Source organism: Ictalurus punctatus, chromosome 15 (genome assembly GCF_001660625.3).
Source record: "Ictalurus punctatus breed USDA103 chromosome 15, Coco_2.0, whole genome shotgun sequence".
NCBI lineage: Eukaryota > Metazoa > Chordata > Actinopteri > Siluriformes > Ictaluridae > Ictalurus > Ictalurus punctatus.
This window is the reverse complement of record NC_030430.2, coordinates 9,661,920-9,689,568: the sequence shown is the minus strand read 5'-3', so window position 1 is coordinate 9,689,568 and position 27,649 is coordinate 9,661,920. Positions and strand designations below refer to the sequence as shown.

Sequence of the window (27,649 nt, the reverse complement as noted above, 5' to 3'; positions counted from 1 at the left end):
CCTGCTAAAGGTGGAGCAAAGACCACATCCCTTGGCAGGGAAAACTATATTGTTAAATATTGGAAGGTATTACCTTATGAAAGATGGTGATAAAAAGAAAGGATACGTAAGATATTTTCATATCAACTAGACCGGGTGTAAGACCCACTCCAGAGGTGAGTGAGAATGGCACACCTGTGTATTTTCTTAAGCATTTTTTGCTATATTTTTTGAGATTATAAATCAGCACATCAGAGGCTCTGAAAGACTGTGGTGGAAACACTGCTTGCACTTTTTTCATTACAGATTGCTATCTAGTTTAAGGTCAATGTGATTGTTGGATATTTCATGGAATTTACTCAAATTGGGGAAACCAACTCCTCATCTATAGTGTCAGTCTGTGGATGAACAAGAACCCAGAAAATTGCTTACAGGGTATGTAGACACTTATATAATCTCTAACTGTTTGATTCTCCCCTACTGGCAGCCTGACTTAAAGGAACATTCTGTACCTCCTAGAAGAGTTGATGTCTGTGTATGTTCTTCTATGAGTAATTATGTAGTTTGCGCAAATCATCTCGTATACCTTACCATGCACCTAGGACCCCAACAGGTAAATACATATAGAATGGGTACCTTCTAGCAGATCTATGGACCACTAAAGTTGCCACTTTTGGATGGGTCCTCTTCCCTTTTGGAGGGGTTAAAATAGTTCTCCAAAAATTTTACTACTTAACCTATGCTCTACAGGACCGAGCCAACACCACTGCAGCTGCACTTCAAATAATTCAGACCGATCTCACAGCAGTTAGAGAAGCAGTAATCCAATACAGTATGGAATTAAACATTCTCACAGCCAAAGGAGACGGCGTGTGTAGGATTTTGAATACTTTTTGCTGCTTCCAAATCTCTTACCATAATGAAAATGTAACTTCATATATGTGCAGTATAATGTCCCCCTCCTGATGATTAGAACTCATTTGTGTGGTTAAAGACCTGCTTTGGGTCTTGAATATCTTAGATAGTATCATTATTATTGTGGAGCAGCTGGCCACTTTATGTCCCAGAGCTCCCTCATGTCTGTGGTACCTTCTGCCTCTTCCTTTTAGTTACGTAGTCATACGTAGTCTTGCTGCAGTCCCTGCTTGCATTCTGCACACAACGTACATTGTAGACTGTTTGGATTGTCGAGTGAGCAGTTCGTCAATTTGGTGCATGTAATAAGGTTTGGATTTTTCTATAACATAATAATAATAATAATAATAATAATAATAATAATAATAATGTTAAGTAAATGTGAATGGGCTAAAAATGGAATCCCTAGAAATGCGTTATAACCCCAAACAAGGAGCCCCTCCTCTTACTCCCCACATAAGCTGACCCCTCGCTCTCCAGTGTCTTAACAGCTTTTGTTTTGCAAATGTGTCAATCTCTCAGTTGAAGTCATCCCCCAGCCAGAAGTGAAATCTACAACTCAACTCTGCATTGAAGAGTTTATGTAACAGTGTGTTCTAAAGAATTATATAATGCACTTGTTGGTTTATCTCATTTGAAATACATGCATTTGATGTGTGTCCTTAGTCTACAATGATGTAAATATATTATGAAATAAGGAATCTTGGGTCTTGTAGACAGTGCTTAAAGAGAAAATATTTATGTATAATAAAGAAATATTTTTAACTTCATGTGTAAAACACTTGATGTGTGTGACATTAATTTCATATAAATGCATATATTTGATCTGTGTCAGTAACAATCTGTGTAAATTCATTATGAAGTAAGACATGTTAGTTGTAAAACTTAGTGCTAAAAGATAAATTATTTATGTTTGTTGTTATAATTATCCTGGTGTGACATACACGCGATGTATGCATTATAAATGTGTCACAGAAGTAAGACCAAAATAATATTAACTGGAAATGTACCCAACATGTTACAGAATGTGTGCAGTTCAAATATTAGACGGTATAAAAAAGACGTGTGGGAGAGAAAGAGTGAGTATGTCTGTGTGTGTGTGCCTAGTACCTGTCAGTGCCAACATCCCCACAAGATTTCATAATTTAATTGGTTTATGTTAATTCTATGTGAACTGATTACGCTCACTTTACATAATTCAAGGGCAAAATAATACAAGCTACGATGATATACATAATTAAGCACATCTTTCTAAAGTTTAATAAAATAAAATATGGGTTAGTAGTACTACATTATACAGTACATGTAAAAGTAAGCACAGAACACAGACTTGACATTTACTATTCGGCTTGAATTCATTCTAAACAACAAATGTTTATATGGGCTTTTGAATATTAATTTGGTTCTGTTAATATGATTTCTTTTTAACTTACAGATAGTGTTTTCTTGTATTCTCCACTGACTGCAATAATCAAATCTAGCCCACTGGCAAGGTACAGTTGACTGCTACATTTTCGTTGACTGCAAAAATGAGCTGTGACACGTCCGCCCCTAAAACATGTGGTTATAGAGCCACTAAGAGGTCAAGAGCAGAAAATACATGTTGCCGCCTCAACTGCGGCGGTACACACTGCAGCAAAAAACTTATTCTGTAGTTTTCTTCAAAAAAACACAAAATACTCCGCAAATTGCATTGCAAATTTTTTGAAAAGCCACAGTAAAATCAAGCATTTTTGGCTGAAACACTGACAAAAACTCTGTGAAAACCTGCATGGATTGAGTGTTGAAGACAAGCCTGACATATTTCCCTATGCCAGGGACTACAATCACCTGGAGGATCATAATTAAGATTTTGCCTGGTAGCAGGGTTTTCACATCAGTCTGCAGAGAGGTTCTTTCCATTACAACCACAGAAGCAATGTAAATATTTCCAGATGAGATTTTTCCAAATGGTGGAATGTGTAACCAAAAAGATTTTCATGTTTTGTTTATGCCGATTAAGTTTTTATACTGATATTAGCGTTATTTTTTTAACAGTGCAAAGTGTATACACTTATTATTGTATTTCAGATTGGGACAGAGTGTTCTGTATTTTGGAATAGGTGCTGTTCCCTTTTAAAGGGAACTCCACGTTGCATTAGCTGAACGCTGTGGGAAACACCCTCACACGTGACCGGTATCTGAAGCTTGTGTAACATCATGCCTATTTGTAGGCCTGCCGTGATCAGGTGACGTGGCAATTAAGCGCGTCGCATGATATATAAATGACACCTGCATACCATGCCGTCAGCCTCATTATCTTCAGCGAGACTGCATGTCAGTCATTTGTGTAACGCTCTCAAAAAGACACAAAATTTCCTCTCTATCCCCCCTCTCCCAAAAAAAATCTCTTTCTTTTCTTTCCCTTTAAAAAAAAAAAGAAGAAAAATATGAGTGAGAGAATTCATGAAGTGTGTTACGCCTTGCTCCCGTTTCATCATGGGGAGGACGGACGCACTTTATGTGTGAAGTGTCTAGGGATGGAGCACACCAGGGCAGCCCTCGAGAGGTCTGACTGTGCGCATTGTGAATGACTTACAAATAGGCAGCTCAGCTCGCGACTCGGTCCCTTCTAGGCCAAAGCGAGCTGGGTTTCAGAGCCTTGCGGATCTGGGCTGGCCGCAACCAAGGCAGCCAGATGGCTCAGGTCCTGGGGATCTCGTATGGATCTGGAAAAGGAGCCAGAGACGAGCGCTGCTCTATCTCTTGTTCTGTCTTCCGGGTCTGGCTCTCTGCTGGATTTTGGAGCTTGTGTCACGACTACTCCTTCCGCTATGGAAAGCCAAAAAAAAAAAACCCAAACACACACAAAAAAATTCCTCTCTGACTCTGAGCTGCTTCAAGTCATTACTAAGGTTGGATGAGCTTAACTATGGGGCGGCCACAGTCATGGCCTACTACTAGGCCTGATCTGAGAATGGTCATAAAGGCCAAGCAGACAAAGGAGGAGTGGTCCTGAGAGGCCGTGGAGGGCTATATCAGGGGACATAAGGTTGTTGGGGTAGTTAGCCCCTAGTATTACTGTAGGGCCTCAACTAGCCAAGGCTGTCCCACATTTTCAGTGTTCTCTGGTCAGCGAGCTGTCACAGGGCAACAAAAATCTGATGCTTTCCCTCCAGTAGAATGTGGAAAATTTAACGTCACTAAAGGACCATCTGGCAGCATGGAAACTACTGCCAAATGTGTCTCCATGGGTTTTTTCTACCATAGAAAGTGGTTATCGGGTCCAATTCAGGGCTCGACCCCCCCAGTTCCGAGGTGTGCTCACTACAGTAGTCAGCACAGACCACAGCCCGAAGTTAGCACAGGAAGTAAGATCCCTCTTGGACAAATGGGCCATAGAACATGTACCCTGTTCCCTGAGGGAGGGAGGTTTTTACAGCCGTTATTTCCTGGTCCATAAAAGAATAGAGTATGCAGCCAATTTTAGATCTGCATCATCTGAACTGTAATCTACGGACATACGGGTTCAAGATGCTGATGCCCAATCCTATCGTTCCACAGATACAGTTTGAGGACTGGTTTGTGACGGTAGATCTAAAAGGTCTATATTTCCACATAGAAATATTGCCCAGTCACAGAACGATCCTGAGATTTGCATTTGGAAGCAACGCATACCAATATCGGGTTCTTCCCTTCGGGCTAGCTTTATCCCCTCGCACCTTCACAAAGTGCATGGATGTCTTTCTGGCTCCATTGTGACTCCAGGGCATCCATGTACTAAACTACTTGGATGACTGGTTAATTCTTGCACGATCCAGGGAACTGGCAGTTCAATATTGAGATATTGTTCTCGCCCACATGAAGAGCTTGGGGCTCAGGTTGAATCTCAGAAAAGTGTGCTTTCTCCAGTGCAGTGGACAACTTTTCTAGGGGTTATAAGGATTCTGCTACTATGAGGGTGTTTCTATCCCCAACATGCGTAGGGTCAATCCTATGAACATTGAGCAAGTTAAAGCTGGATTTTGGCATCCCATCCAGTCTCTACAAGAGACTGTTGGAGCTTATGGCAGCAGCAGCCAACATCATACCGTTGGGACTATTGCACAGGAGGCTGTTTCAGTGGTGGCTGAAAAGTTGGGGGTTTCGTCCAAAAACAAAACCTCTGAGAATAATCAGTGTCACGTTTCGATGCCTACGTGCTATTAGAATTTGGAAGTGTCCAGGGTTTCTAGCCTTGGGTTGCACTCTAGGGGTTTCTCCTTATTGCAAGACGGTAATGACAGACACCTCCCTCACAGGCTGGGGCACAGTCTTAGATGGCTCTCCAGCTCACTGTCTCTGGAGCAGCCCTCATCTGGAGAGGTATATAAATTGCCTAGAAATGGGGGCCATATTTGTAGCACTGAAATTCTTTCTTCCTCAATTGAGAGGTCACCATGTGTTGACAGACAACACAGCGGTGGTCTCAAATATCGGCCACAAGAGGGGATTATGTTAATGCCCCCTGTTCAGGCAGGCACAACTAATTCTTCTCTGGGCAGAGGGAAAGTCTTTGTCAGAGAGTGCAATGTGCATTCTGGGCAACTAGAATGTGGAGGCAGACATCCTGTCGAGGCAGGGGCTGAGGCCCAGGGATTGTGGTAGAGTCCATTTGGTGGAGGTTTGGCCAAGCGGAAGTGGATGTGTGCGCCTCCGAGGAGACAACACACTGCCCGCTGTGGTTCATCCTCACTCCTCTCGCACCATTAGGGCTGTACGCCATGGTACACATGTGGCCAAGGTCACATCCATATGCTTTTCCCCCAATCGCTCTGCTCCAACAAGTTCTAGGAATAGTTCGCCAATATTGTCTCCATCTGCTGCAAGTAGCTTCTAGTAGCACCTTATTGGCCAGCTCGAATATGGTTCTCAGAGACAATATCCCTGCTAGACGGCACTCCTTCTGAGATTCCCATCCTCAGGGATCTACTTTCTCAAGCTGGAGTGCTGAACCATGGAAACTGTGGGTCTGGCCCCTGAGGGGCACCAGCTCATAGATTCTGCTCTCACAACTGAGGTTGTGGAGACCATGTTGAATACTAGAATGCCATCCATGACAAAATTGTATGCGCTCAAGTGGCAACTTTTTATCTCGTGGTGTGAGGAACGTCAGCTAGACCCAGCGAACTGCACAACAGCTACAGTCCTGGAGTTCTTACAAGGACGTTTCTCAGTGGGGTTGGCTCCACCTACAATCAGGGTCTACGTGGCCACCATTTCACCAGATCATGGCAGGCCTATAAATAGGCATTATGTTACACAAGCTTCAGATACTGGTCACACACGAGGGCGCTTCCCACAGCATTCAGCTAACACAATGTTTCGTTCCCTTCTCAGGGAACAGGGTGTATAACCCAGACGTTTTTCTCACTCCCTGATTCACTGGGAGGCTTAGGCACTGTTTACACTAGTGTGTTTTTGTTTTAAAACGCATAACGTTTGCTACAGTTACGCCTGTCATCTACACTACTTCAGCGTTTTCGACCCTCGAGAACGGAGACTTCTGGCAACGCAGAAGACCCTATTTTAGATTGAAAACTCCTGGCTCGTTTTTCAGTGTAAACAGATCAAAACGAAGACTTTTGAAAATGAAGGCAAGGCTGCCCACATTCGCTCCCTGATTGGGTCTTCTGGATCATTGCATATCCTTCCCTGATTCGTCAGGCTCCTACCATATGACCATTATGCTACCTTAATCGTATACCCAACAACATGGAGACTGAACTGCAAGCTTTGCTGGCTTTGTTGTCATTCTTAGCAGCTATTGTGCAGTTACATTCTGTATTTTATAATACTGCAGCTGCCTACATGCGCAATAGGCAAGCTATAATTAGAGCAATCGGCAACAAATCTCATTTCAAGCACCGTAAGCCCTACATGGAACGCCGCTTTGTTGTGCCTGCCAGTGACTAGCAATCAAGTTCCTGTTTACACTTGTATGCGCATGCCTAGTGTGCATGAGATTGTTTCTGAAACACAGCAGGAACGCCAGTGTGGATGAGGATCGTTTTAATTTTAAAACACATTAGTGTAAACAGGGCCTGAGTTGCTTATCATACTGACTACAACTGGGAGAATTGTGTTATGGGATGATATAAAAACAGCTGTATGCACATTTGTAACCAGTATACACACTGTGAGGAATAGAGTGTAGAGACAGATGCAAGTGCAGTTCAGCGCTTTAATAAGAGCAAGTGGAAATATCCCAATTTGAAGGCAAGATCAATGTCAAAAAACAGGCATAGTTAAGGTGATAAACAAACAGAACAAACTATAACACGAGAATAAACATTCTGGCCATGTTTGTAGGCCGCGGTGTGTTCTGGGAGTTGGACTTTGTGGATTGTGTGGGCCTGACACACTGTATTTTCCTACTGTGAGCTTGAAGCACTCAGAAGTAAACAAAGTATTGTCTACCTAACAGTGGCTTCCCGGGCTCATGATAAATTAAGCTTAATAAAAAATACTTGCTTGAGCAATTCTGAGTCCTGGTTAGTGAAATACAGTGGTGATTAAAAGATTTTTAACCTTTTAGAATTTTCTATAGTTCTGCATATGTCATTTAAATACCGGAAAAAGACTAGAGACTACGATTTCCATTAGCCACTGCACCTCACCTGATCATATCACATGACTGTCTGCACCTTATTCATGTTTGGGATGAATGAGCACTTGTATATAAGTTAGGATTTGCACTGCACACATTGTCTTTCGTTTGTCTTTCTTTGCAGTTGTTTCCTGTTGCTGCGTTAAGGTCATTGTTCTATGTTTGTTCCCTAGCCTTTGTGTTCTATAATTCCTGTTCTGTGTTTTGTTTTCATTTTATTAAAACTTTATCTGCACTTGCATCTGTCTTCATATCCATTACATAGCATGCATAAATTATCTAAAACCATAAGATTTTCACACAAGTCCTCATAGTAGACAATGAGAACCCAATTAAACAATTGTACAAAAATATAATAGTTGGTCATTTATTTATTGAGGAACATTATCCAATATTACATATCACTGATTGGCAAAAGTATGTGAATCTCTAAGATAGATTCAAGGCTGGATTATCCATATATGGGATTGCGCGAGTGCCCTTTGGCACCAGCCAGTGGGGGCACCAAATGATTAAGATAAAGACTATATCTTTGTGATTTTTTTTTTTTATTTAGATACTTGTGATATTTTTTCTACATATAATTTACAGGAAGACATGAAACAGATACAAAATTAATAGTTAATACAATATATATATTCAGCAAAAAAAGAAATGTACTTTTTTCAGGACATTGTATTTTAAAGATAATTTTGTAAAATCCAAATAAGCTTTACAGATCTTTATTGGAAAGGGTGTAAACAATGTTTTTCATGCTTGTTGAATGAACCATAAACAATTATTGCACACGCACCTGTGGAACAGACTTTAACAGTAACAATTTACAAGCGGTAGGCAATTAAGGTCACAGTTGCAATAACTTAGGCCACTAAAGAGACCTATCTTCTGTAGACACCTCATCTGAACCAATAGGAGCTTCCATGTCCTGTCCATAGCCTTCAATAGCCAATGGGAATCCATGCTGAAGGGAAGTGCCTTCCCCCATTCCTTCGTGAATAGCTTAAGGCTATTGCAACCGATTGTGTGGATGACTGGTGCATTGTACAGCCAATGAAATTCTGAAAAATATGATATGCTGCTTCAAGGATGAGTTTCAACACTTCAATTTAAAAGTTCCTGCATAAAGCTGTGTAACCAGTGGCAAGAAGGCATGTAAAAGTGTGCAAAGATTTCAATTATAAATATACATATGAATATACATTTTGTAGATTGCTGGATATGTGATATGATAACTCTTAGTGTCACCTTTCATTAGTGCCCAAAATTCTGAGAAAAATCAAGAATAGTAGCCTTTTTATCCTAGGTATGCGTACATGGTAACCAAGGCCCCTTTGGAGTCTCCAAAAGGTGATTTTTGTAAAACGCATGGACATGCCGTTAGAAAAACATATGTAAAATATTCATTTTATTTGGTATTTTTATCATATTTGAACTTGGACTAGGAAAGGCTTCATGCTGTGGTCCAGTTGTGTTTTCCAGCTAATAGCTCTCAGCTGTAGTCATCTGCAGGCATCTGTATGCAAAAAAATTAGGCATTTTAGACTAATTTTATAGGAGATTTAAGAGTCTCCCTGAACATGTGCCAGTCAGTGTGCTCAAAACAGTCTTAATGAATGTCCGCCATTCTTTGGTAGAACAACTTGCATGCCTGGAGTCATTGTCTTGCTGCATGACCCATTTTCTCTTGAGATTCAGTTCATAAACAGATGTCCTGAGATTTTCCTTTAGAATTTGCTGATAAACTTCAGAATTCAAGTCAAGTCACGTGGCTTTATTGTCATTTCAACCATATACAGCTAGTACACTACACAGTGAAACAAAGCAATGTTTCTCCAGGACCATGGTACTACGTAAAACAACACAGGACTACAAGAGACTACACAGAACTAAATAAGACCTACACATTTTGACAAAGTACATGTGCAAACAGCACAAGAGAGTACATTAACTACTAAAACAGTACAATAGGGACAGTAAGAGCAGTTCCAACCAGTACACAGTTCTACTACAGAAGTGTCAGTCTTCACAGAAAGTAGAGGTGCTGCTGGGATTTCTTGGTTATAGAGCTGGTGTTGAGGGACCAGCCAGGTGACACCAAGGAGTTTGGTGCTCTTGATGATCTCCACGGAGGAGCCATTGATGTTCAGCGGAGTGTGGTCGCTCTCTGCTCTCCTGAAGTTAACCATCTGTTTTGTTTTGTCCACACTTAGAGACAGGTTGTTGGCTCTGTACCAGTCCATTATCCACTGCACCTCCTTTTTCTTGATGAAGAAACCCACCACAGTTGTGTCATTGGCAAACTTGGTGTGATACGAGCTGTGCATTGCTGCACAGTCATGAGTCAGTAGAGTGAACAGCAGTGCACTAAGCACACAGCCCTGGGGGCCCCCATGCTCAGTGTGGTGGTGCTGTTTCTAATCCAGACTGATTGAGGTCTTCCAGTCAGGCAGTCCAAGATCCAGTTGCAGAAGGAGGTGTTCAGGGCCGGAAGGCTCAGCTTTCCCAATCAGGTGCTGAGGAATGATTGTGTTGAATGCTGAACTGAAGTCTATGAACAGCATTTAAACGTAGGTGTTCTTTTTATTCAGGTGGGTGAGCGCCAGATGTATGGTGGTGGCAATGGCATCGTCTGTTGAGAAGTTGGGATGATAAGTGATTTGCAGGGGGTCCAGAGAGGGGGCAGCAGAATCTTTATGTGCCTCTTGAAGCACTTGATGACGGATGTGAGTGCAACAATACGGTAGCCATTGAGGCAGGATGGTGAAGACTTATTCAGCACGGGGACAATGCTGGTGGCCTTGAAGCACGTTGGCATGACCGTGCTGCTCAGGGAGATGTTGAAAATGTCAGTGAGAACATCTGCCAGCTTGTCAGCACATCCTCTGAGCACTCCATCACAAATGTTGTTTGGTCCAGCAGCTTTCCATGGATTGACTCTGTGTAGAGTTTTCCTCACATCAACCCTGGTCGACACAGTACCTGGTCCTTGGTTGGAGGGGTGGGGGTGGTCTTACTTGCTACCACATCATTCTGCACCTCAAACCGAATATAGAAGTTGTTCAGCGCATGTGGAAGGATATGATGTTGTGCTGTAGTCGCTGATGGCCTGAATGCCCTGCCGTATGTGCCGCGTGTCACTGCTGTCCATGAAGTGGCTGTGGATTTTCTGTGTGTATGTGCTTTGCCTCTCTGATGGCCCGGGACAGTTTGGCCCTCGCTGTTTTTAAGGCTCCCTTGTCTTCTGCTCTGAAGGCAGAGTCTCTGGACATGTGCCAGTCAGTATGCTCAAAACAGTCCTAAATAGCAAAAATAGTAATGTAAATGCACAAGCCACCACTGAGAGCCTTACCACACAGGCCTGCGTTTCTGTTGGCATGAAACAAGGGGAGCTAATCTGGCTGAATGGCAGCATCCAGAAGTCTGTTACTGAGCAATGTCTCCATGAAAACAAATACACATCAGTCTCTAAACTCACGCTGTGTAGTCTGCTGGATTCAGATGTAGTCAAATTTATTGTCCAGGCAGCAGACACTGGAAAGTAGGATGGACAGGAGAGCCAGCTGGCTAGAGTTTTTAGCCTATCATCTGCTTCCTTGCACACCACTTACGATGTCCCCTTCCCTGTTCACCAGGCGACGCAGAGGACTGGAGGCCTCGTCCCCGCAGCAAGCCAAGATTGCGTTACTTCTCCAGCAAATCATCATGCAGATTGGTTGTTGCATGATTTCTGAACTTAAGCAGTGTCTGGTGATGGTGAACAGGAACACCAGTTACTCAGATGTCCATGTGCCATTAAAAAATCGGAATAAGAAATGAAAATAGCACAATTTTGGATCCGGAGAGGCTGCTGCATGCCACTGACATGACACCATCTTGGATCTTCATTGTTCAATCATGATCGCAAGCTTTTGTCTCATCCGTCCACAAAACATTTTTCCAACTGCCTTCTGGCCTCTTGATCTTTAGTAAATGCAGACAGGCAGCAATGTTCTTTTTGGAGAGCAGTGGCTTTCTCCTTGCAACCCTGCCATGCACACCATTGTTTTTCAGTGTTCTCCTGATGGTGAACTCATTAACATTAACATTATGTGAGAGAGGCAATATGAGAGAGGCCTTTAGTTGTTTAGAAGTTACCTGGGTTCCTTTGTGACCTTGTGGACTATTACAAGTCTTGGAGTGATCTTTGTTGGCCAACCACTCCTGGGGAGGTTAACAATGGCCTTGAATTTCCTCCATTTATATACAATCTTTAGAGATGGTTTGTTAACCTTTTCCAGCCTGATGGCCATCAACAACTCTTTCTGAGATCCTGAGAAATCTCCTTTGTTAATGCCATGATACACTTCCACGAGCATGTGTTGTGAAGCTCAGACTTTGATAGATGCCTGTTCTTTAAACAAAACGGGGTGCTCACTCACACCTGATTGTCATCCTATTGAATGAAAATACCTGACTCTAATTTCACCTTCAAATTAACTGTTAATCTTAGCAGGCCCGAATTAGCACAGTGTGATGCCCTAGGGCAGGGGTTCCCAAACTTTTCCAAGGCAAGGCCCCCCAGATGGCATTAACATTTGACCGAGGCCCCCCTTTTGCTCTTTACATTACATTACATTAGGAATTGATTGTGTGTGTGTGTGTGTGATTGTCTGAGAGTGAGAAAGAGAAAACATACTAGTGGGAGGGATGGGCACACCAAATTGTTGAGGCCCCCTGGGCGGCCCCTGGTGGCCCCCATTTTGAAAACCCCTGCCCTAGGGTAACCACACTTGAAGTGCCCCCCTCCCACTTAAAACACGTAAAAAAGTGAAATTTACTTTGGCTATAAAGACCATAGATTTACATGAACCTTTAGCTAAAGTACAGGCTCATCACATATGCAAAAGAAAAATGTAAGGGCTAGCCAAAAAACCTGACACCACAGATAGACATGGACCTACAAATGTCATTCTAGCCCTTACACTAATGCTCAAATCTGAATACAACTCACATGCCAATGCAACTTATCATGGTAAATATTATTATTTCCTGTATGAGGACTACATGTAAAACCATTACAAATTATGTAAAAAAAATAATAAATCATTGCACGCGTATAATCATTGCACCAAATATGCAAGCCCAAGAAAAACTGTTGCAAGCAACCATATCAACAGCTGATTTCAGCACCACAGAGACACACAGCAGCAAAACACAAACAGCAAAATATACACTGACTTGTGTGCCGCCCTGCTTTCAGAAGTCTAATAAAGTTTATTTACTTAATTAGATTTTTTATTATTACTTTATTTTATTTATTATTCTTTATTGCAGCACACATGAGAGTGCTCAAAATAAGAATCTCATTGAACAATGAACCTTCTGCATATGACAATAAACTTAAAGTCTTTGAATCATAAATAGGGAACTTAATTTATTTTTTATATATAGTAAGTGTTTAATAAACTCCAAGAACCCCTTGGTGGGTCCAGAATTATATTCTTCACTCTTACAACTTCCAGTCACACACTAACACATACACTAGCATATTACTACTTACAAACAGGTGCTTTACTTATAAATAAGACTCAGGTCTTATTCCTTGATATCACTAATAATGATATTTAAGTATAATATTTGGGAACTTCAGCCAGCAGCCTAAACTTCACTTTCGAGAAAAACTCTGAAATTCCTCTTTTCACTTAGTTACCACAAGGGCCTACACCACCCTACATTGATTACTAAATACTGGCATGGAACATTGCACAGAAGAAGCAAACACCACAAACTTCCTAGTAAACACTTACTTCTCCAAGACTGATTTCTAAAATAGAGCTGGAAGAAAAGCACACTGACTTTCTGTGTAATATCCAGTAAAAAGAGTTCCCTATTTTTTACTGAAATGATACCCTGGTGCTGTCAGAATTAAAAAGAAGTAGCATTTCTCATCATTTGGACTCACAGGGATTGTGCAAAGGTCTGGCATCTCCACACGGCAGCAACCCTTCTTCTTGTTGTCTGTTCTCTCATTGCAGGAGGGACCTGAGAAAAAGTACACATTGGAATAGTAAATTTCCTTTAAGGAACAAGTACTCCAGTCCAGTGGGAAAAGCCCACTAATCGGTCTCCTTTCATCTGTTTTTGAATGCAACACAGCTTGATAATTTTTCAGAAATATCTAGGGGCTCAGAGAGGTCAGGTAGGGCATGTTTAATCTGAATTGGAATTATATCCTAAATCACCATGTCAAATAAACATAAAAATGCTTGTAGGATAGGAGTTGCCAATGGTACATGATAGACTACTGATTGGCCAAAACAATAACACAACTCTTGACACTAGGTTGAATTACTTATTCACAGCTAATGTGACATGAAAATGTTTGAAGTGAAAAGGAAGACTTTATCCTGAAAAGTAAGTACTAAATGAGCGATTTTTAATAAAAAATAATTGTGGCTTCACTAAGAACTTCACAGATTGTGCCTTTGTCCGTATTAGCAGACCACCAAATTCTTTTGGTGCTCACCTACCTTTGCACAAAGCTTCTCTTTTTAAGGAACCTCCACTTATCTCCTACATTTAAGTCACTCCTATATGCAAAGACATATTTCTCATGAATGAATTAGATGATCTGCCTAATGGAACCTGCAGCACTCTTGCATGCAACCATTGTAGATGTTCCACGTGTAAATGTATTAATACAGCCACTAAAAATCACAGGCCCTAAAGGATCATCACTCCTCATGCATCACTGCAGGAGTTGTTTGATGTCATTGATGTAAGAGATCTGAAGCCAGAAGCAGGAATAGGAAGGGTATTGTCTTGAAACTTAAGTTTGACACTTTCGAGATGGCAGTGGTGGCGGTGGAACAGGTGGCAGTAGAGATGACCTCCAATAGGATCAGTTAGAATTGGATATGGGTACAGTGTGTGTGTCTAAAGTTAGCATTTTAAATTATGACTACTATATCTTAAATTATGCATAATATAGCAATTTTTTTGTTTTATCAGAAATTAGCTGTTTACATATGTGTGCATTATGTTCTGTACTTTAATTTTGTATTGCAGATGAGTTATGGAGAGCAGGCAAGCTAGACATAGAAGGCAATGAGAAAGAAGATGGTTTAGGGACTTTGGAATCAGGACCAAAGCATGTTAGTCTCAAACATTTTCCAATCACCAGATTTGGCCTACAAAGGAGATTCTTTCAGCAGAAATGGTTTGACTCTTTTGAATGACTGGAGTACTCTGTTAGCAGAGAACACATTCTGCTATGCTTTCAGGGTCAATGGGAAGCATCCAGCAGGAAATAACAAAGATTCTCTGGAAGATTCATTGGAAGCTTTTCAAACTGGAAACGAGCTTTGGACAGTTTAAGAAAGCATGAACCAAGTTCAGGACACAAGTCTTCAGTGCTTGCTTGGAAGAATTATAAAAGCAGTTTAATACAAGGCAGTATTGTTGAGAAAATGAATGTGCCACAAACTGGTGACATCATTGAGAGATGTGAATATGTGTGCTGAATTGTTGCCGTCACCAGCTTTTTACGAAGGCAATGTATTTCTTTTAATATGCAGCTGAAATTACTTGCCATGAAGCTTGCACCGTTAAGTTTTTTATTAGAGTATAGTATCAGATATGAATGTAGGATTATCCTCATTAAAAGCATAAATATTGTCATATGTTGTCCAAACAAAGTTCCTGTATTTAAAATAAACCGTCCCACTAGGTCCAACTGCTGATATTCTGGGATAAATGGTAAATGTTTACTAATCAAGATAGCTGCACCCAAAGGATGTAAACTAAACCTTCCCTAACCGATATCTCTTTAGATTTATGTGTTCTGTAGCTAGCAAGTGTGTTTCTCTTTTTTCCAAAATACAAAAATTTTGTATGTTTTGATAACATGGTTCAGACCTTTAACATTCCAAGTACAAGTACTTTATAGAACCTTTGAATTATTTTATTGTGTAGCCAAAACATTTACTGAAGTGATTTTTTGTTAACAGTAACATCTGATACAGACCCTTACGCAGCCAAACCCACCTTCAGCCTTGTGACCAACAGCAAGGCCATTTGATTTTGAATAACACTCTTCACTGAGCCCTACACACAGAGAGTATGATCGGTCATGTGATGCAGAACGCAAATTAAATTGAACTTTTGCCCCATCAGCTATCTACCAGAAGTTTGACAAAGAAACCAAGGTTGGTCAATTATATATGTGCCTTTCACACCAACACGTATATGTCTATAGACTTACAACTGAAAATATTTTTTTAAAACAAGGGTTACATTATTAAGAATTAACAAGGGTTACATTATTCATTTGATGATTCCTGTTGGATTTCTTTTAAGAAAGTCTCCGTAACCTCCAGCAAGGAAAACTTCTTTATGGCCCACAAACTTGACACCTTGTTGTGACCTCACTGCTTTAATAACTGCCTGTTTATCTGTGAAGTGGAGAAAACACACTGCAAGGTTTTCCATGTTGTGCTGCAGAGTATGATGAGCTCGCTCAATTTCCATTGGCAAGTCTTTAAACAAACAGGCAGCCAAGTTGATTTCCAAAAATTTGCAAAGTGTCTCAGGATCCTCTGCATTCCCTGGCAGGCCGACAATTCTTACATTCGCCCATAGATCCCCCAAATCTTGTCTCGCATCTGTGCAACGGTGGCAGTAAGTGAAGTTAGCTCGGTTAATTGGTTGTTAGCAATCTTCTATTGTAGACATTCAGTTTTCAGTGTCAGTCAGACAACTTTCATTTGACTCCACTGTTTCTGTCAAGCTGTTAACAGACTCTCTTGGCAACAAGACAGAACTGCTAATGTCACCCAAAAGGTTGTTGAACAAGTCTAGACATTAATTTATCTCAGCGTGATTAGCTTGGATCTCAGTTAGCACCATGTCAAGAATGCTATCTGTCTGATCAGATTCTGTGTTATCGACATCCTTTTTGGAAGTGCACAGCAAATCAGGAATTCTGATGTTGCTGTAAAAGGGCATGGCTATGCCAGAATCGGTGCGGAACTCCAACTCAGCGGCCCCACAGCCCCTTAGCACACAGCAGCCACTTCGGGTCCACTAATATGGTAAAATTTACGTGTAGCCCACACCAGTTTGGACATGTTTTAAACAGATGTACATCGGAAGCACTGGTGTACATGTCTATCATCGTCAAATTCTGCAGAACAAAGCTCAGGAGGAATAAACAACGGGTTGTGAGTTGAGCCACGCGACCTCAGGGCTATTACAAGAACCAGGACATGGTGCTGCAGTATTGCCTGATACCACTGGCCAGAAGAGAGGGTGCCAGAAACAGTGTGCGAGGCAGCGGAAGAGCATAGAGTACTAAGCCAAAGGCTAACCCAAGCCGTCTGGCTCTACCATCCATTCACCTCTTCAATGTTCACTCTCTTGACAATAAACTGGCCCTTCTCAAACTACAGCTATCCAGCATGAAATCAGGGACTGTTGTGTTTTTATTTTTATGTAAACTTCATATTTCAGGACTGTTTTGAGCACACAGACTGGAATATATTCAGAGAGGCTGCATACCACAACAACACAGACTTGGAGGAATACACACCAACAGTGACTGGCTACATCAGCAAATGCATAGATGATGTGCCTTCCTTCAAGATTATCACCACACGTGCAAACCAGAAACTGTTGATGAAAACCCGAAACTCTGCCTTCAGGTCTGATGACAAGGCAGCCCTCTGCACAGCAAGGACCAATCTGTCCCGGGGTATCAGAGAGGCAAAGCACAACTACGCAAAAAGAAGTCGCAGTCACTTCACAAACACCCACAACACATCACCATCACAGACAAGTGGTGTATCTTTATAGTTTGTGATGGCCTGAATGCCTTGCCACATATGCCTTGTGTCCTTGGTGTTTAGGAAGTGACTATAGATTCTTTCTGCATAGTTGCACTTTGCCTACTTTTGAATTAAAGTGGTTTTCAATTTGTAATTCCAAACTCACTTGGCACTTAAGCTGGTGTTCTAGTTGTAATTTCCAGCTCGCTTTGGACTTGTTGTTGTTGTTTAAATTGCTGTTTAACTTTTGCATTTAATTTAATTTCCACATAAACAGCCTTCTCAGTGCCCTCTCACATGCTCCTCTCATTTCAGACATTACTCAAAGCAGAGCAGTGACTTTCATAATCGTTGATTCTTATGTCCATCTCAGACTTTGTGTCAGCGTATATGCTACAGATCCACTACTGTTTCTGTATCTTTTTTTCTGATTATTAACAGTGGTGTTTGTTTTCTTATATGCATTTTTGTTTTGTGCTACAGTAGCTCTTCTGTGGGATCTGCCTTCGTTCCCCATGAGCCTTGGGTGCCCATGACCCTATCGCTGGTTCAATGGTTTTTCTTCCTTGGACCACTTTTAGCAGGTACTAACCACTGCATACCAGGAACACCCCACAAGACCTGCAATTTTGGAGATGCTATGACTCAGTCGTCTAGCCATCACAATTGACCACTGTCATTCAGATCCTTACACTTGCCAATTTGTCTTGGTTCCAACACGTCATTTTACCTCTGTAATGTGCACACTCTTGTTTCCTGTTGAAAAACACTCACTGCCTCAGTCATATCCTGCCAACAATGCCACTTGATAAATTGTGACATATTTTTCTCCTTAATAAAGATTCAAGTGCAAACTTGGTGAAGAGGAATAGATCTATTGAAGCTTCATTTGCATACACGTGTTGTCCGTTCAAGGTTCAGTCCTCAACTGCCCACATACTACAAAACCTTTTCCAAAAGCATCTTACCTAGGCTTCTAACTCAAGGTCGGCACAAAAATAAAGCTGTCATCTAGGCCCTGGCAAACACATTCCTTTGCTGAATAGATGCCCAGTGAAGGTTTTCATTAAAACATGAGTCTTGAGAAATATTTTGCATGCTCCAGTAAGTCTGGAATTTAAATTTCATACAGTACTGAATACTGATTAGAGGTCAACCGATTAATCAACCTATAGTTTTTAAAATTGATACTAAATGAAAATATAACACTCAAAGTAAAATATGCGGAACTTTATTACAAAAAACAGGACTGACCGTACCATGAAAATGTACTGTACTTTTTTTTAAATGAAATAAATATATACATTTTAATATATTAAATAAATAAATAACATGCTTAACATGCATTTCCATCCATCTCTGTTCACCGAACATGACATGGTAACATTCATGTAAACAGAATGGGAATTACTGAGGTCAGCAAATATGATAGAGGTCCATATATCTTATGATAAGGCCATAAGGTAATTATAGTGACAAGCCTAATCACAAACAGAGGTGGGTAGTAACGCACTACATTTACTTAGTTAAATTTACTTGAGTAACTTTTTGAAAAAATATTTTTTTAAGAGTAGGTTTAACTGGTCATACTTATATTCTTGATCGAGTTAATTTTTAATCACAGAAATGTACTTTTACTTCCCTATGTATGTAGTTTTGAAAATTAGTTTATATCACGTATAATGAGGTCACGAGTCTTGCAATACGCTGCAGTGGTTCAAGTGCGTACGCAACAACCAGTCACATTTTCAGCAGCTCAGTCCTGAACAGGGGGAAGAAACGAGTGTGTCTAGGGAGACAGGACACACACACAAACTCTCACTCACTCTCTACACATACTTTGTTCTGTTCCATAGTCTGTTCTCTTGTCTTGCTTAAATGCAGATGCTGACAAGTTTGTGTTGTTAATATGTTGTGAAAATAAAGACTGTCAACTGTTTAGAAAATGTTTGTTTTTTGCGGTGTGTGTATGAAAAATTTTGTGTTGAAAATGACAGGTTCTGTGTTATTGTACCCATCACAGGACTGGGATATGCTGCTTCATCTTGAACCCAGATTTTATATCATATAAACAGAACAGACATTTTCATGGAAAGGTGTGACTTACAGTTCTCCATGCAGTTCAGGATTTTCCCTTTATTTTAATCAGATCCGAAGTAACTAGTAACTTGCTACTTGAGTAGTCTTCTCATTGTGTACTTAATTACTCTCACTCAAGTAATTATTAACATCATTACTTTTACTGTTACTTGTGTAATTATTTTCATAAGTAGTCTTATTTGTGCTTGAGTAAAATTTTTGATTACTCTACCCACTTCTGATCACAAATAAAGCTACTACTAATGACGGAGAAAGAATGACTAAAAGTCCTGCACTCAGCACACTGAACAAACTGATTGTTTGCCATGTTAAATGTTCCGTAATGGAAGTTTTGTTGAGATTATTTTAAACAGATCCTTTGTGAATGGTCTCTGTTTGCTGACTTTAGGAAATGAGAATGTGTCATGTAAGGAAGGTTAGGACAGATGCAATCGCAGTTAAGAGCTTTATTCAACAGCATAATATCCAGAGGGCAAGGTAAAAGGCACCAACAAAGACAGGCACTGGTCAGGCGATCAGGAAAACAGGCTAGAGCAGATACGACAGAAATCCAAGACAATGGCAAATCAGAATCAAAAACCAGACAACTACCACAATAGCAAGACTTGGTAAATGGCAGCAACTAGTGTGGTGTGATTGTGCGTGTAATTAGGAACAGGTGTGTGTGATTAGTCCACAGGAGATGGTGACGTGTCTGTGTGTACTTTTGGGAGTTGTAGTCGTCGGCTATTTTTGTAGTTTGCAGTGCATTCTGGGAAGTTTTGACAAAATGAGGCAGATGGGGAAAATAAAAAAACATCAAAAGTAAATGACATCGCAAAATTAATGATGAAAACAGAAAAAAGGTGTAGTTTAAGTGTAAATAATTTAAATGGTTCTTGAGGAGGGTTACTTTAAAAATTGATTCCATTAGAGTTACAAATTACTTCATAAAAAATGTAATCAGTAATGTAATCCAAGTATCCCAATATGAAAGTAATGTAATCTGATTACTTTTGGATTACTTCAAGGCCACATATGTAAATAAAGTCAAGAGAAAAACAACATGATCTAAAATACTTTTATTTATGTTCAACGTTTGGATTTGTTTTAATAAAATAAATAAAAGATCGAGTTCAAAACAATGTTACTATGAATGCAGACTTTAATACACTGAAAAAAAGAAACACTATTAGCATCACAAAACTATATATAAATACAACTGATTTCCCTTTTCCCACATTCATGAAATAAATGTCCATGAAATAAAATAAAATATCAGATGCCACGAGTGTACCTTCTGCCATCATTCACACATTTGAATGACGATGTAATGCAAAGCAATGTGATAACATGAAATAAAAAATGAAGGCGAGAATTATAGAGAGGGGTTAAAGCAAATATGCACACATATGTTGCAGCATTAGACCATACGCACATCATAATGAAACTAAAGCCAAATCCTGGACATTTTCTCAAATTTAGACACTTCCAAAAGGTCCGAAAAAGAGGACATGTCTGGGAAAAAGAGAACAATTTGTATTATTTCTACCAAATTAACTTTGTGCAAAATTTATTTGCGCATGCACCAGGAGGTTGCTCATGTCAGTCACGACTGGCAAAAGAGAACCAGAATTATTATCAAGCAGCTGTCTATATTGTGTTATGAAAAGATTAATTTCATTGGATTTAAATGAAAAAAATTTTAATCCTTATAGCATTCCCCTTTTTACTAAATGTACCTGCAATCTGATTACTTTGTTTTTTTGACGTAACTGTAACAGATTACAGTTACCAGTATTTTGTATTCTGATTATGTAATGCCGTTACATGTATTCCGTTACTCCCCACGCCTGGTCATATGGTATGGTCCAAAATGTAAAACCCTGAGCAACTGTACCACCATTTGTCCATTTGCGCCCATCTCACTAGCCTCAGTAGTGGGAGGGAGTAGTTCCTACTGACAATGTTTCGTTGCCTTCAGTACTTACGGTTTGGGCTGCATGATTTGTTTTAGGGAAGAAAAAGAAGAACAAAAACAAGAAAATCTTGACAATAATAATAATAGGGTTCCTACACTTCATGCATGGACCCCTAATAAATATATCTGCAGGAAGTGATTTTCAGGGTGCATAGAACAATAAAGTTACATAGAATAATAAAAAGTTCACAGATTAACATACATATCATGTTTTATGACTCGGCTACCGAATTGTGAGGGCAGCTGAAAAGAAGGTATAGGAGCAACCGTGTATCAGTGATACCACCAGCAGATTCTGCAACGGTTTCTTCCCTGAGTAAAATCACTCAACACCATGCTGCCTCCTAATGCTCACCTAGTCAAATACCTAGCCCAGTATGACTCTATACCACTGCACACCACACTACAAAGTCACTTTTATTATGGAATTTGTTTTTGCTGCCAGTGTTGCTGCTATACCTGTGCTGATAAACTACACAAAATTTTACAGCCCATGTGCTATGTATTTATTGTCCTGTATATTTATTGTCTTGTGTATTTATTGTCCTGTTCTGTGTATTTATTGTCTTGCATTCATCTCCCACTGCGTATTTGCACTTTATATGGTCCTGGGTACTTTTCTGTGTTGCAGCATGGTCCCGAAGAAACGACATTTCGTTCCAATGTATACATTATGGGCATGTATACAATGACATTATGAATGTCAATAAAAACTCACTTGACTTGACTTGAAAAAGGTATACCCAAAAGAGCCGTGGATGAAGCCATAGGTGAGAACAAACAAAATATTAATGCTGCATGGGCTACGCTGAAAGCAATTGAGCACTGAACAAGCTCTTCTGAATGGAACCACGATTGAAATGTCAAAATCTTATAAGCTCACAAACCCTCAGTGGGATACAGTGGGAACCTATGGTGACTTAGTCACTGGCGTGGTCTGCATTGAGAAACACATAGAACCATCAAAGACATGGATAAGAGAAGTTGATGCAGCTAAAGGAACTTCAGATAATGGTGATGCTCAAGATGGCACCAAGAAGAAAAAAAGACTAAGTGTTACCATTGAAAAAAGCCAGGCCACATTGCTAAACACTGCAGATATAAAAAGAAAGAATTTCAGAAATCGTGGAAGGAAAACATGTGAAAGTCAAGTACCCTGGATGTGAACACCTTTCTGCAGGTAACTAAGCGGCTGTTGCAGCTAACAGGGGTGCTGCAAAACATCTGGGTTACGCATGTAACCCTGTTCCCTGAGAAGGGAACGAGATGTTGCATTTAGCATAACACTATGGGGAGTGATCGGCATCTGAAGCTTGTGTAAAATCATGCCTATTCATAGGCCTGCCGTGATCAGGTGACGTGGCAATTAAGCGCGTCGCGTGATATATATATGGCACTTGTGAACCGCGCAGTCAGCCTCTATCATCTGAAGTGAAGACGCAATTCACAACCCTACCCTGGTATGACAGAGCTACACAATGTGACGTTCCCTTCTCAGGGAACAGGGTTACATGTGTAACCCAGACATTCCCTTTCAAAGGGAACTCCACGTTGCGTTTAGCATGGGAATGAGAATAACCACTCCGTCATACCGAGGGTACGGCCTGTTCAAAAAGACCCAAGCCCGAGGGTCACTGCAAGACAGTCAAGCCCGGGGTGGAATGAATATCCAGGCTGTAATATCGAATGAATGTGTGTGGTGTAGACCACCCTGCAGCAGCACACACATCCTGTAAGGATAGCCCACTGGACAAAGCCATCGAGGAAGCGACCCCCCTAGACGAATAAGCCCTTATGCCCATAGGCGTTGCGAGACCGCACGCCGCATAAGAGATAGAGATTGCCTTCACTATGCAAATAGAGATGCACTGCTTTGACACAGCATCACCTCTACTGTCACCACCAAGCAGACCAGCAGCTGCTCCGACTTACACCACTAGCCGGAGTAGTGGACGTAAGTACAGAGAGCCCTTACTGGACACAGCAGTTACATTCTCTCTTGTTCGGGTGTGAGGAACAGAGGAGGGCAGAAAGCCTGCAACTCCACAGGCTGGGCAGCGGTTGTAGGCACCTTAGGAATATAATCCGGCCTAGGATACAGGAAGGCCTTGGATAAATCAGAGGTAAAGTCAATGTAGGAAGGGGCAAGAGAAAGAGCTTGGAGATCACCTACTCGCTTGAGAGATTTCAGGGCCAGCAGAAGAGCTACCTTTAGAGTCAGAAGCTTCTCAGAGGCTGACTCTAAGGGCTCAAATGGGGCAACTGACAGACCTTCCAGGACCACAGAAAGGTGTGCACGGCCTGCATATGGGCCTCAGCCACCTGACACCACACATAAACTTTGATGTTAGAGGATGTTGCCCCATAGAGGCTCCATCATCAGGGGCATGGCTGGCCAAAATGGCGGCAATGTAGACCCTGATTGTAGAAGAAGACAACCCTACTGAGAAACATCACTGTAAGAACTCCAGATCTGTAGCTATTGTACAGTTTACTGGGTTTAAGCGACGTTCCTCACACCATGAGTCAAAAAGTCGCAACTTGAGTGCATACATGGATGGTGCTCTAGTGTCAACACCTGAATCTATGAGCAGGTGCCCCTCAGGGGCCAGACCCACAGTTTCCATAATTCTGGCCAAGGGTGATAAATCAGCCCTCAGGCTTGAGACAATAGAATCTCCCAGGGAGTGCTGTCTAGCAGGGATATTATCTCTGTGAACCATACTTGAGCTGGGAAATAAGGTGCTACTTGCAGCAGACATAGATGGTCTTGACGAACTCTCGCTAGAACTCGTGAGAGCAGAGCAATTGGGAAAAAGCGTACAGAGCGTACCTCGGCCATGTCATCCCCAATGGTGTGGGAGGAGTGAGGGCAAACCACAGCGTGCAGTGTGTTGTCTCCTCGGAGACAAACATATCCGCTTCTGTTTGGTCGAACCACCACCATACGGACTCCAGCACTTGTGGATGGAGCCTCCAATCACCACGCCTCAGCCCCTGTTTTGTCCAGATGTCTGCCCCCACATTTTGGTTGGCTTTCCCTCCACCCAGAGAAGAATTAGTTGCGCCTGCCTGAACAGGGGGCCACACTTAACCACCCTGTTGGATGATATATGAGACCACCACTGTGTTGTTTGTCACAACTAACACATGGACTTCAGAACTTCAGTGCTAGTAATACGGCCCGCATTTCTAGGGGATTTATATGCCACTCTAGATGAGGGCCGCTCCAAAGACTGTGTGCTGGATGGTCTAAGGCTGCACCCCAGCCCATGAGGGCTACACCAAAGGGAAGAAACCAATATTGGTATGCATTGACTCAAAGCATGAACCTCAGGAAATTTTTGTGACTGGGCAATACTTCTATGTGAAAATATTATTTTTTTTAGATCTATCATCACAAACCACTCTTCCAGCTGAATCTATGGAAGGGTAAGTCCTTGAACCTGTATGTCCAATGAGCATGGTTCAGATGACGCAAATCTAAAATTGCCCGCATACTCCAGTCTTTGTTGCGGACTGGTAAATAATGGCTGTAAAAACCTTCCTATATCAGAGAAAGGGGTACAGGTTCTATGGCCCAAGAGGGATCTTACTTCCTGTGCTAACGTTGGGCTCACGCTTGGCATTTATGATCATTCTCAGATCATGCCTACTAGCAGGCCGTGACTGTGGCCACCTGGTTCCCCTGGCTCTCGGTGGGGGGACTCGTCTCTCTCACTCGCCTTCTGTGCCTCCCTCGCACTAGTGCTGGCCTGGGCTCCACTTGCAGATGCCCGGGCGAACTCGACACGATGGGAAAGGAACTGGCTGAATGCTGCTGTTTGCTGTTTCGCATTGGGAAACCTGTTGATGATGCCATTAACTGCACTGCCGAACAGGCCAGAAGGTTCAACAGGTGTGTCCAGTAGAGAGACCTTATCTTTATCCCCCATCCCTGAGAGGTTGAGCCATAGGTGCCTCTCCACCCCAACAAAGCTTGAACATCGAACAGCCAATATGATGGGCCATTTGCTTGGTCACCTGAAGAGACAAATCAGTGGCGCAGCAAAGCTCTGCCACTGCCTCTGGCCCAGTTCCCTCCCAGCGGTCAAGCTCACTCAGCAGATCTGCTTGATAGGCCTGTAACACTGCCATTGTATGCAGTGACCCACAAGCGAGACCCACTGCCGCATAGGTTGGCAAAGCCGGCCCCCCTAAATTTCCTGCCATTGATGGAGAGAGGTAGCGTGAAAGCCTCCAAATTTGGCATAGCCAAATACCTGTGCTGTTAATTCCCCACAATAGCCGAATAATCCAACATCGTGGGGTTATAAACACAGCCAGTGTATGGTTTTCCCCAGAAGTGCAATATTTCATCATGCACTTCTGGAAAAAAGGACAGTTTTCTGTGGTGTGAGGGAGATTTATATTCACTGGTCCAGCCTGCTACGAGCCACTTCCTTTTTTTCCCAGGCCAGTCTAGATTAAGTTTCTCTACAGCCCTAGTAATCACTTCAAGCAGCTCTTTATATACTTGAGAGCTGCTCTCCATTTTTAGTGCAATGGCTGCCCCCTCTGGCTCCTCAGAGTCAGAGAGGGTGGGTTGACTTTCCATACTAGAAGGAGGAGTTGTAACGCGAGCTCCAAAACAGGCGTACAGTTGAATCTGGAAGACAGGCTCCTCGTCCAGATCAATACGGGATCCCCAGATCCGCAAAGGCTCTGAAACCCAACTTTCTGAGGTCAAGAAGAAAGTGAGCCATGAGCGGAGCAGCCTGACCGAAAAGCGTTCACAATGCACACAGTCAGCCCCCTCAAGGACCGCTGCTGCATGGTCCACCCCCAGGCACTTCACACAGAAAGTGTGTCCGTCCCCCCATAATGAAATGGGATCAAGGCGTGACACACTTCCTGAACTCTCTCTGACACATACCTTTCTTTTTTTAAAGAGACAGAAAAGTAAAGATATATATATATATATATATATATATATATATATATATATATATATATATATATATATATATATATATATATATATAGTCTTGTTTTTGCGAGCATTCACCCAAACGACTGACACGCAGTAGGCGTGATTTCACACAGACTTCAGATACCAGTCACACGCAAGGGCGCTTCCCACAGCATGAAGCTCTCGCAACGTTGCGTTCCCTTTGATTGGGAACAGATTTCATGTGAAAACTGTAATGAATTTCCTGGTTACACAGTTGTACTTTTTTACCATGTAGTACACAGTTATAGAAGGGATTTATTTATAATTACACTATTTATTGTCACCCAGATGAGGATGAGTTCCCTTTTGAGTCTGGTATCTCTCAAGGTTTCTTCTTCATTTTGCCATCATCACCTCTGGCTTGCTCCTTAGGGAAAATGTATACATTTAAAATTTATATATTGAATATATATTTCAGTATAGCTGCTTTGCGACAATGCCCATTGTTAAAAGTGCTATACAAATCAAATTTAATTGAATTGAATATCTAGCCATGGAGTCAACCTTGACAAATGTAATGGCTCAAAGGCACACAGTGAAATGCACACATGCTGTACACATAATACTCACCATGAATCAAGTTTTACATGTTACTGCTGCATGATAGACAGCAATTCTGGAGATGCCCAACATCATCATTGAGAAAACATCCCCTGTGAAACCAGCAACATTGTTAACAGAGCCACAGATTGAAGAGGATAATCACAACTGTATCGAAATTGTCCAGATGAAGGAAGAGCAAAGAACTGCTGCACAATCCAAAATTAGTTTTGTGTACAGACAAGTTGTGAATAATCAAAGAGTGGCAGGCCGGGTGGTAACAGCACATGAACAAGCACATGAAGTGCTTGCTTCAGGGGCTTTGTCAAAAAATATTTCAACACAACAAGCAGAACTGAAGGCACTCATTGAAGCATGTAATCTAGCCAATGGACTAACAGTGAATATCTACACAGACTCCAGATAACCTTTTGGAGTGGCTCATGATTTGGGGCAATTTTGTTAACACAGAGGTTGCTGCTTCTGGAACTCCAGTAAAGAATGAACAGTTGGTCCAAGAATTACTGGCTGCATTGCATCTACCAAAAGAAGTATGCATAATTAAAGTCAAAGCACACATGAAACAAAACATGGAAGAAGCAAAAGGGAATGCACTAGCAGTGGCAGATGATCAAACAATTGAGGCAAAGACAAACTTGAAAGCTCTACAAGCATAAACTTTGACTGACATCAGAAAGATGACAAGGAGGATATAGTCAAGAGGAGAAATG

At 41.5% G+C, this 27,649-nt stretch overlaps 1 protein-coding gene across 5 annotated transcripts in view; it reads right to left on the bottom strand.

Moving 5' to 3' along the window:
• znf512b (zinc finger protein 512B) overlaps nucleotides 1–27,649 on the bottom strand; it is a 165,725-nt gene that overhangs the window by 122,393 nt on the left and 15,683 nt on the right. For all 5 annotated transcript variants that reach the window (XM_053686208.1, XM_053686210.1, XM_017487264.3 and 2 more), the window contains one exon: nucleotides 13,464–13,543. In XM_053686208.1, the coding sequence (XP_053542183.1) occupies nucleotides 13,464–13,543 (80 nt within the window). The remainder of the gene's footprint in view (nucleotides 1–13,463; nucleotides 13,544–27,649) is intronic.